This window comes from Mirounga leonina, unplaced genomic scaffold (assembly GCF_011800145.1).
Source record: "Mirounga leonina isolate KUSES-001 unplaced genomic scaffold, KU_Mleo_1.0 Mir_175, whole genome shotgun sequence".
Lineage (NCBI taxonomy): Eukaryota > Metazoa > Chordata > Mammalia > Carnivora > Phocidae > Mirounga > Mirounga leonina.
This window is the reverse complement of record NW_023270453.1, coordinates 34,743,267-34,754,393: the sequence shown is the minus strand read 5'-3', so window position 1 is coordinate 34,754,393 and position 11,127 is coordinate 34,743,267. Positions and strand designations below refer to the sequence as shown.

The following is an 11,127-nucleotide window of genomic DNA, read 5'->3' as shown; positions in this document are numbered from 1 at the left end:
CCACCCCACCCCCCACTCCAGCAACCCTCACATTGAGGAGTTTTGACAGAGACCATACAGCCTGCAAAGCCTCCTATTTACTCTCTGGCCCTTTACAGAAAACATGTGCGGAGCCCTGGCTTTGGACACTGCCTATGGGGTGACCAGTGAGTGGGGTCAGCCCCTTTCCCCTCCCTGAGAAGTCCAAGAAACAGCTTTGGGACCAGGTTTGCCCAATCCCAGCAAACCACTGTTGAAATCTCTCCCCTCTACTGGCCTCTGTGTCTTGCTCAGCAGGAAGGGTCTGACTGGTTCCTCTGCAAACCTGGCCTTTTGGAAAGCGAGTCAGCACCAGCCACTCAGCCAAGCTGCGCCTGGATCAATGTGGCTTCGCCACACCGCCCCCATTAGTGTGGTGCTTTTTTAGCTTTCCACGGCTGCTCCCTCATTTCCTCATCAGCAGAAAGCCTGGGAGGAGTCAGGGTCTCCGGCTGACAGGTGGGGAAACTGAGGCACGCACACCAGGGCACTTGGACCGGCCGAGCTGCCATGCACGCCTGCACAGTCCCTCCATGCTGGGCTGCCAACCATGCTTTCTAGACGCCAGGTACTCGTGCTGTGGAGTCACCACACCACCCCCAGGGCGCGGAGATGGACGGGAGACAGCCCTTCTGCAGCCGGCAGTGCCATCTGTCACTTTCTCTGGAGCGGGCAGCCAGCTACCTCCGTCCAGAAGCCCACGTGTCCAGAACCTCTGGCCTCCTGCAAAGGCTGATGGGTAAAGACCATTGTCACATCCAGGAACGGTTGCCTTTCTATCAGAAACCCCCAGTCTGTCCATCTTCAGCCCTAATACTTGAGCCGGCTTCCCCAGTCACGTGCAGAGGCTTGCAGCCCCGCAGCTGGTCGGTGGACTCAGTGGAACTAGCCCCGTGCCTGTCGCCCATCGGAGACCTGCCATGTCCCCCAGCTGCTCAGGGCTGAGTTCCTGGCCAGGTGGCAGCCTGTCCCACCTCCCAGCCGACCGCTTTCCCCGGAACGTCACGCATTTGCCCCCTGCTTGTTCTCCACCTAAAAAGGCAGGCTGCAGACGTGCGGGCCACTGCAAGCATGAGTCCACGGGCCCCACCTAACACAGCAGAGGGTGAACTGCAGGAGGCATGGGGGGGCGCCAGGGGGGCCTTTCTCGGGACATTTTCACTCAAGATGGAGGGAGGCTAGATGGAGCTTCCTGACATTTAATTGTTCCCATTGTAACGAGGCATTAAAAGTTGCATTACTAGCACCTGGCACCAGAATGCCTGTTACAAGCCGAACGGTCTTTATCAAGCAAGGAAGGCATTCATCAGGAAAGCTACCTCTGCCCTTCACTGGGGTCAGTGTGATCCCCGTGGCCAGGGCTTCTGGGGGAGACGTGGTCTAGGAAGGCTTCCCCGAGGAGGTGGCATTTAGGCTGAGATCTGGAGCGGGGAGAGGTGGTGGCCAGACAGGGTGGGGTGCAGTGGTGGGGGGTGCAGGGAACAGTGGAGGTGCTAGAAAGAGCGTGAGAGAATGCCTGAGCCAGGTGGGGGTCACGTCTGAAGAACAGAGCGAGAGAGATGCAGCCGGGCAGCAGGAAATCACCATCGAGGAGGACTTCCATGCACTCCTCTTCTCAATGCCCCCTTGGTTTATACCACTACCATTGCCAACAGCCAAACATCTGCTGCATTCTACCTCCCCTCCGCACCAAGCATTTGATATTCATGCCCCCACTGCGGCCAGCAATCCTAGGAGGAAAGGCAGGAGAATCTGTGTCCATTTCACAGATGAGGAACTTGAGGCACTAGGAAGTTAGGGTCACGCACCTAGTAAAGTCACAACCAGGATTCAAAACCCAGTGCTTAGAGAAAACCTCTTCTTTCCAGCCCAGATTTTCCAGCCTTGGTCTCCCATCTGACATGGTTTCATCTCCGTGAAACACTAGGAGGTCTAGTGATGGGAGGTCTGACCGTGGAGCCCGAGGAAGGGACAGGAGGCCCAGGCAATTGTGGGGGGCAGGGTGGGGGTGGGGCTGCCTGGGTGAGGAAGAGGGGAGGTCGGGGGGTGGTCTGGCGGCTACAGTGAGCACAGGGGCCCTGTGAGGAATAAGAGGCCACCAGGGGATTAGAAATAGGCCTCTCGGAGGCCAGGCTTGGGAGCTGATGGGGTACAGCACCCCGTGCCCTCCATGTGCCTCACTCCTGGTGGCTGTCAGTGGGGGTACACAGAGCCCTCCTTTCCTTGGGAAAATGTGTCACCCTTCCAGCTGCTTTCTCCAGGAGGTGGAGGGAAGTAGGCAAGTCACAAAGGCAGGGAACATCTCTATAAGGAGCAACCCGATTCCTGGGGTTCTAGACTCTTCCTTTTCCTTGAGTGGTGCTCAGCTGAGGGGAGGGGAAGGATGGGTGTGAGTGAGAAGAGCAGGAGCCCTTTAGAAAGTCAACACTCAAACTCTATTTCCTTCCCTCTGGATGGTTCAGACCGCTCACCATGGGTAACGGTTCCCCTAATTGGATCCAGCTTCCGGCATCATACTGGCTGAAGTTTGGGTGACGTGGAGTTCGGCATGATGACAAAGCCAGCGCGTGCATCTGGGTGCGCGCACATGTGTATATTTACACACACATTACATCTCCCTCCCCTCCCACCCCCATCTCCTCATTTAGCGGGAAAGAAAAGGACCACGGGGCTGAAGCTCAAATCCCTCCTAAGCGGAGGGAAATCCGGGTGTCATGGTTTCCAGAAAGGGAATACAATCTCCGTATGGGGTGTAATTACATCTTAGCTTTCTGCAGAAGAATAGTTTATGGCTTAAATGCTATTAATTGTAAGCCGTTTTGTTCCACGGGAAGTTGTTCATTGATAACTACCCAATTAGGGTTATTTTGCAATTAGTCTATTCACAGTAAATTTATTGCAAAAGGGGAGGCTGTCGTGCAGCAAATTAAAGCAGCGCTGGGCTGGGTGTGCAATGGCTCTTAAATGCCAATCTGATTAACCAGCTCAGAGGTCCTGGGAGGGTGTGCCATCTTGGCTGACGTGGGGGAGCCTATGGGGAAAGGCCGGGCACGCTCATGTTGCACAACCACGCTGTGGGGGGGAGGTGTCTCAGCACGACCGGGAGGAGCGTGGGAGCCCCTGACCTCCATGGGTGACACCAGCCCTCTTGTTTCCCCATCACGCTCCCTCCCCTCTCCTTGCAACGATACTGAGGATGGAGAAATACAGCCTACAGGCTGCAGGATCTCCTTGAGGTCTGACCATTGGAGCTTAAGGGAAACCTTCTGCCTCTTGAGGAGGGGAAGGCCATGAGTATGGATGCAGGCCCTCGGGTAGATCAGCTCTTCTGTCCACTAGCCATGCACCTCTAACCAAGTACTAAACCTCTCAGCCTCAACGTCCTCATCGACGTAATGGGTTGATAAAAGACCTACCTCCTAGGGCTGGTGTGAGAATTCGATGTATTATAAGGTGCCCACTGTGTGGTATTTATTGTTACACAGGATTGGTATCTGGCAGGGGTAAGCAACCTAGGGCCCACAGGCCAAATCCTGCCCACTGCCCGCTTTAGTCAAGTGAGTTTTACTGGAACATAACTAAGCGCACAGGGTATGTATTGTGCATGGCTCCTTTTGATGGCCCACAAAGCCTCAAATATTTGTTCTCTGGTCCTTTGAAGGAAAAGTGTGTTGACTCCCAGTATAGTATGAGTGCCCAATATTACTTTCATGGAAGGGCATTCAACTCAGGCCTCCGACACTCCTCTTTCAAGTCAGGTGCTGGTTAACAAAAGATTCTGGAAACTTCTTCCTCCACTCATTTACTCCTCTACTCCATCAGCCAAGTCCCATCAAGAATATAAATGTGAACCCCACAGACAGCTTGGCCTAGGGTTGAAACGCAAGGGAGAAATGAACCCTTCCTTTTTACATCTTTCCATTTAAAAGAGAGTATAGTCCAGATACACGTTCACCGCTGCAAACTCAAAAACTACAGATGAACAGCGAGTGAAAAGCTGAAGTTGTCTACACCCCGCGCAACAGGGAACACGTGAGGGGCTTGCTGTGCATCCTTCCACAGCACTTACACACACACGGCCACTCCCTACCTGACCCAAATCCTCAATATCTTAAAAAAAAAAAAATTTAGGCTCATGACGACAGGGCCGACCTCACAGGGCGGTGGATGAGATGAGCCGATTGAATGCGCAGTGTCTGACGAGGAGCGAGCGCCTGGTAACTGTCTAATAAAACACACCACCAAGAAAGGCACACAATCCAGTCAACGGCTTGACGTCAGATGCAGAGATACACGAGTAATACCTCACCCGAGCAAATGTCCCCTCCACCTTCGGAGGGCCCCTCCGCTGGGCTTAAGAGTTCTTACCTGGCTCTGCATCGCAGAGCAAGAGATGTGACTTGTCACTGGCCGTCAGCCCACAGAAGAGTCTCCAGCACAGGGAGGAAGTGGGGAGAGGCAGAGGGTGGGAAGGAGAGGAAGCAAGGAAGAATGGAAGGGAGGAAGGAATTTTCCATGGAGGAAAAATGGGAAGGTCGTTTTTTAGAGCCTCCTAAGTCAATGCAACCAATTAGAAACCTTTCAGATCATATTCAATTACAATAATATCTGTGTCGATTTTAATCCCGATATTCTGCTGAGAGAAAAAACGAACCCTATCGATACAGTCACCTCGGATTCCACACCAGCCCCGATTTCATGTATTTTATCCGTTGCCATCAAGGCAACTGGTTAAAGCTGGAACAAAAGGCCATTTGATTTTGCAAAGGTTTTCTTACACACAACTTCAGAATTCAGACAGTACCAGAGGGAAAAAAAAAATCTGTGCGTTGATCGGGGGTGGGGGGGGTTTTGGAAAAATAGGGTCATTCTCGGAAGGTTGAGAATGGGAGCAGAATGGGACTGGGCAGGAGGAAGAACTGGACCCGGGGCTGGCACTCACCTTCCAGGGGGCAGAATCGTGTCACCTTCTTGGGCATCAGCAGTCCGAGCTTGTGGCGACAGTAGGTTTCCCCGATCTCCTGGCGGCAGTGTTTGGACTTGGAGCGGGACAGGGCGGAGATGGCCTCTTTGCCCGAGATGTCGCACTTGGGGGGCTGGTCGTACTTGAGCTCGGGGGAGCCGCCCCCGCTTTTCCTGGTGTGGGGCTGTCTTGGGGCATCCTTCCCACGGCTACTGTTCACTGCGGCTTTCTCCCCAGGAGGCAGCGCCTCGGTGGCGCCTTTGCCTGCGAACGAATGTCCCTTCCCCTTCTCCTCCTGCTCCAGCTTCCTTTTCAGAAGCTCCTTCTGTCTACTCGGGGCCTTCTTTGCCAACTCAGGCTGGTGCTTTTGCTTTTGAGTCCTGGGTGCGAAGTTGCTGTTGTCCACATTCTCAAAGTCTTTGGGGACCGAGTTCTCATTGTTGCTGTCTGTTCGCACTTTCTCTTTCGGCCGGTGAGAGAAGTAGCCATCCTGGAGAAAATGGGAAGGAACACAGAAGAGAAACATCACTGAGCGGTCATGCTAAGTAGGTTGGCCCTTGCAGAGTGGGGCACAGAGGTTTGGAGGTCTGCGCCCCGGTTTCACGCCATACCTTTGCTTACAAGCTTAACTTCAAAGTAGAGTTTTCTCTCTGGACCTCAATTTCCTCATCTGGAAATATGAGACGTTCCAACCAGAGATTAAGGCTTTGAAAACTCTCAAAGGCTCTGTGATTCTGGATGCTTTGTTACTAACAACACCCTCCTTTTCAGTAAGTTTCCTTGATTGTCTCTGCCTTGGATTATGGACATTTTGTTGCAGTTTCCTGTTTAAATTCTAGGAGAGAGTGCTGTGGTGGTTTATTTGAGGGCTGGAAACGCCATAATAAAATTATAAGGGAAGAAAATATTCAGTGGGATATGACATACATTCCATTGCCTTTAGGACATGCTCACAGATCTATGCCCGTAAGAGAAATCAGATGGAGGGAGAGACATCCGAGCTATTTTGGAGGGGAATGCATCCTTTGCATTATGATCTTTACAATGAATCCCAGGGAGGACGCAAGCTTGTGACACTCTTGTGTTTGTCCTTTGACTCCTGATGTTTGTACCTGGAGCAGAACGGACTAAGTCATCCGGGGGGGGGGGGGGAGGGGTCAAGGGAAAGGCCAAGAGTCATTCTGGAGACAATGCATGGTATGGACCTTTCCAGGAAGGCAGGTGGCCTCAGCTCAGCTTCTCCATGCATAGGTAGGCCCTGGCCATTTTGAGCTCAGAGCAAATGTCCCATTCAACTAATACCCTGCCTCGTTTCCAAAACATGTTGTTGCTGCTTAGAGCCCATTACCAACGCCTTAACCTGAAAGAGTATCCACTTTTCAAAGCTAGCCCCAGAGGGGACCTCTAAAGCCACAGAGAACGCTAACTGGCTCCATAAATCTACCCTCGTTGCTATAGAAACACAACGGCCATGAGTAGCAATTTGAGGGAAGATCACCCCTTTGGTTGTCTTAAATGGGCCTGAAACAGTTCCCAGGGAAGAGGACGGTGGGGCGGAACAGCAGAGGCAGGGGCGGACAGGGCAGCCGGCACGCCCCAGGGCTCGGGCTCTAGCAGCTCGGCCAGCGGTGGCCCCCGTGGCCCAAATCCTGTGCATCATCTGCTTTTGTAAATAAAGTTTTATTGAAAAACAGCCGCACCTGTTCATGTGCTGTCTGTGGCTACCTTCCTACTATGATAGCAGGAATGAGCATGGCAATATTCTCCATCTGGCCTGCCTAAATAGTTCTATTTACCCCTTTAAGAAAAAGTGTGCAGACACCAGCTCTCGAGGAGTAGGAGTTTCTTGGTTCCCATCCCCTGGGCTTGGTTTACTTGTCCCTGTCCCCAGAGCCTCCATTTGGCCCCGTAATGGTCTGGAGAAGAAACCATATCGGCTGCCTCCTTCTTGCCCTTTCTCCATCTCCCGAGCACTAAGCACCCTTTTCTCCTACGTAGAGAGGCCTTAAGAACGGAAAACTGACTCTTAAAATTCCTCACGGCCACTCTGTAAGTTGGACATTGCTCTCATGCTCATTTTGCATGTGAGGGAACAGACTATTCGCGACTTGCCCGAGGTAACCCAGCTGGTGGATGGTGAAGCTGGGATGGGGCTGCAGACCCATAGCCTAGGTGACCAGGTCCACTACCCACTTCCAGGAAGCTACAGAGCCCCTCTGACTCCCATCCCTCTGTCCCCGTAAGCACCACCGACTGGCTTTGTACCACAAGATCTGGCTCCCTTCCCAACAACTCCTGCCCAGCTACATGGATCTGGAAGAGCCATGTTACCTCCGTATCTCAAGTCTGGCCAGTGGCCCATCGGGTGGCAAGGAGTCACACAGAAAGCGGGAAAGTAGGGCCACAAGTCACCAAGGGCTCTAGGCGGTAGGAGCTGGGAGGTAGTGGGGAAGAGAGGAGGAAAGATACTAAGAAGGGAGAGGGGAGTCAGTACTGGGTCACAGCATGGCGGCTGGTGACACACAGGGCAGATAGTATAACCTGGTCTGTGAAGGGGAAACTGTCAGTTCTGACACCTGGTTCCAGGCTTTCTCACCTCCCCACACACCTTGCAAAGAATCACCCCTGGTGGGGTGCTGTTCCTGCCCCTGTCACCTAACTGAACCCCCCCTGATGTTCACCTTTCCCCTTCTTTCTGTCCAGAGGCCCTTAAAGAATCCCAAGCAGCTTCTCAGCTGCCTTTTCTGAGCACTAGCCACCAGCCAGGCACCATATACTAAGTGACTCCCAGGTATCACTCGCTGGATGCAATGACCCCATAAGGAGGTATTCTCCTTGCCCTTTAACAGAAAGAGAAGCCCAGGCTGGTTGCTCTAACATTCCTGAGCACACATCAGGTGCCAGGGAGCAAACTAAGCCCTGGCATGTGCTATCTCCTTCATGCTTCAAAAATAACTTGCAAGGCAGATACTACTATTCTCCCAACCACAAAAGAGGCGGGAAAGCTCGAGGATGTTCGGGAACTTGCCCCAAGTCATCTGGGGGGACGTGGTGAACTTGTACCTGTCTGATTCTAAAACTGCCTCTTCTATTTGGCTGAGAGGTAAACTGAGGAGCATTTAGCGATCCCTTCTCTATTGGGGGGTGATGTGATGGGTATCTCCCTCTTTGCTTATATTAACCTAGGCTGAGATGGAAGCAGATATGGGGGGGCTGGTTTTCCATAAGGCTCTTGACAAATATTTTAGTTCTTTCTCATCTAGGCAGGTGACAGGGCTGTATTTCCCATACCCCACAAATTAGGCACAGCCAAGCAACTTGCTGTGGTCAACACCAGTGATCAGAACCAAGGCACAATTTGCCACATTGCCCTTTCCTCCATAGCATCCAACCACACTCCCGACGCTCAAGGTCCTGCATCCCTGAATGAGGCTAGTGCGGAGCAGAGACCAACTCCCGAGGGGCAGAAATAAACCTCTTATGCTTTCCATCACTGACATGTGGGGATCTTTGTTACTGCAGCACAGTCTAGCTCATCCTGACTGATACAGGAGCCCACCTGATTGCCTTTCTGCCTCCTAGGTGTCCTCAGACACAGGAGCCAATTTTTGGATGGTGTTTTTTCGTTTGGCTTTGTTTTTTGGCTTCTGACACAGAATGAGCTGGATGAGTACCAATGTCCAAAAATATTAATTTAAATTCCATCCCTAAGCTAGGAGTTAACATGAAGGCACAGAGTAAGAGGAAGAGTCTCTGTCCTTGCAGTCATCTGCATCCTCTCTCATCAGACACAGCCTAAGTATTATTCTTGGGTTGCTCTCTTTCCTCATTAACGGGGGATCGCAAATCTGGACCTGAGCTGAAAACCTCCCTAAACTACCGATTTCAAAAGCTCACGTTCTCTACCACTTTCTGGCAGAACATCTCCAAGCAAAACCAGACACAGGAAACACTGCAATCAATGAAGCTAATCTGACCATCAGAGAGCGGCCGATTCCTCTGGTTAATCTGTGATATCAGGACCAGGCGCCACCATCAATTCTAATATAACTCTTGATTAATATGCGTCGTCTACTCAGAGAGGCCCCCACAATGGGGATGATTAGCTCAGTGTGGCCCCGTGGCCTTCCGCCCGGCCCCAGACACTCCACAGCTGCCAAGGAAATCAAAAGATTCGAGTGTAACAGGGAAGGGAAAGATTTGTGTTCTGGAATGAAGAGTTCACAGATATTAGACAGCTTCCAGAAAAGTCAGTGAGGGGCACAGTCAGCAAGAACCACACATCTTTCAGAGGCCCAGAACCCCCTGGCTCACCGAGTCAACTCTGTTTCCTAGAGTAGTTGATGAATTCTCCCTCAGCGTGTCCCCACTCTGTTTTCTTTATTTCTTTGAGAAAGTGCGCACAAGCAGGGGAGAGGAGCAGAGGGAGAGGGAGAAGCTGACTCCCCACTGAGCAGGGAGGCTGATGCAGGGCTCAATCTCAGGACCCTGAGATCATGACCTGAGCTGAAGGCAGACGTTCAACCGATGGAGCCACCCAGACGCCCCTGTTCTTTCTTTGGTAAATTTTATTTTATTGTGGCAAGAACACTTAACATGAGATCTACCCTCTTAACAAATTTTTGGCTGCACGATGCTGTATTGCTACTTATAGGTGAGATGTTGTACAGAACATCTCTAGAATGTATTCATCTTGTATCATTGAGACTTTATGCCACTGGATTAGCAATTCTCTACTTCCTCCTCCCTCAGCCCCTGACAACCACCGTTTTACAGAGTCTCTGAGTGGGACCAATTTAGCTGTCTCACAGAAGTGGGCTCATGCAGTATTTGCCTTTCTGTGACTCGCTTATTTCATCTTGCACACGGTCTTCCAGGTCCATTCATGCTGTTGCATATGGCACGATTTCCTTCTTTTTTTTTAAGGCTGAATAATATTCCACTTTTTGCATATATCACATTTTCTTTATCCACCCATCCCTTGATGAACATGAGATATCCCTTCACCTTCCTGGTAACTCTTCACCTGCACACCAAAGGTAATTAGGTCTCTGCTCTTCTCGTTCTAGAGAATCAAGACCCAGAATTCCCAATCCAGGTTGCCTTCCCTATGAAAACCAACCTTGGGAGGTTTCTAGGCAAATACATGCAAGATAACCATCATGTCCTCAGCACCCACGTACTCCCCCCTCCCCACTCTGGCCCTTCATATGCCTTGTGTCCTTAATCCTCTCAAATACCCAAGGAAGCAGGCAGCAGTAGTCCTATTTAAGGGGAGGAAACAAAGGCACAGGGAAGTTAAATGACCTGACTAAGGTCATGCTCTAGAAATGAAGTGCCTCAAACCCCCCCACCCTTGTGCCTCAGTCACCTCATCTGGAAAATGGGAACAATGGTAATACTTAACCTCATGGGTATTTTAGTGAGGATGAATGCATGTCAGACTTCCCCAGAATGTGTCTGCCACTCAAAGCAGGATGAAGAATAACCACTGGACCCGTATTAGGTTTGCTACCAATTAACACTGGGTCTCAACCATCCCGCCCCTGATGGCCTCTGCCTGGAGGACAGGCTGGTTATTATTTCCTCATTATGATCGACTAGCTGTGTCCCCTTGATTCTTAACCAATCCAACACTCTCACCTTGAGTTATTTATGCAAATGCAACTCTTTGACTTATTTTATTTTAATGTACTTATTACAATGATTGTACATTCAAATATTTGCTTGAGAGCTCCAAAACTCTAATTGCTCTGCTGCTGCCTTACCTCTAAGCTGCTGCTAGGATCCATTTTTATTCTAGAGAAATAATTAAATGCACTAATGTCCTCCATTCCCATTCAACCTTGGGCATGTTTAGAGCCAATTTCAATCAGGTAGAAATATGCAAAACACAATATGGCTCTGAGAAGCAGGGTACGTGACCCGGGCTGCTGTTTGGAGACAAACCTGGGTCTGCCTCTGCCCCTCCCTGGTTCTCCAACGTTCAGATTTCAGGGGGAGTCTCTCCTCACCCCATCGACTGAATCCGGGTCCCTTGGTCCTGGTTTGGAGAGGTGGAGGTGGGTGGCTGTGTTTTTTTAAATTATGCACTCACTGATAAACATTTCTTCTTTTTTGTGTGTGTGTGTGTGTGTGTTTGTAAA

The 11,127-nt window shown here is 51.0% G+C and overlaps 1 protein-coding gene across 1 annotated transcript in view; it reads right to left on the bottom strand.

The window, feature by feature from the left end:
• Positions 1-11,127, bottom strand: part of XYLT1 (xylosyltransferase 1) — a gene marked incomplete at its 5' end in the record, with an annotated part of 297,678 nt that overhangs the window by 126,232 nt on the left and 160,319 nt on the right. Inside the window, one exon of the mRNA XM_035022356.1 lies at positions 4,961-5,471. Coding sequence (XP_034878247.1) covers positions 4,961-5,471 — 511 coding nt within the window. The remainder of the gene's footprint in view (positions 1-4,960; positions 5,472-11,127) is intronic.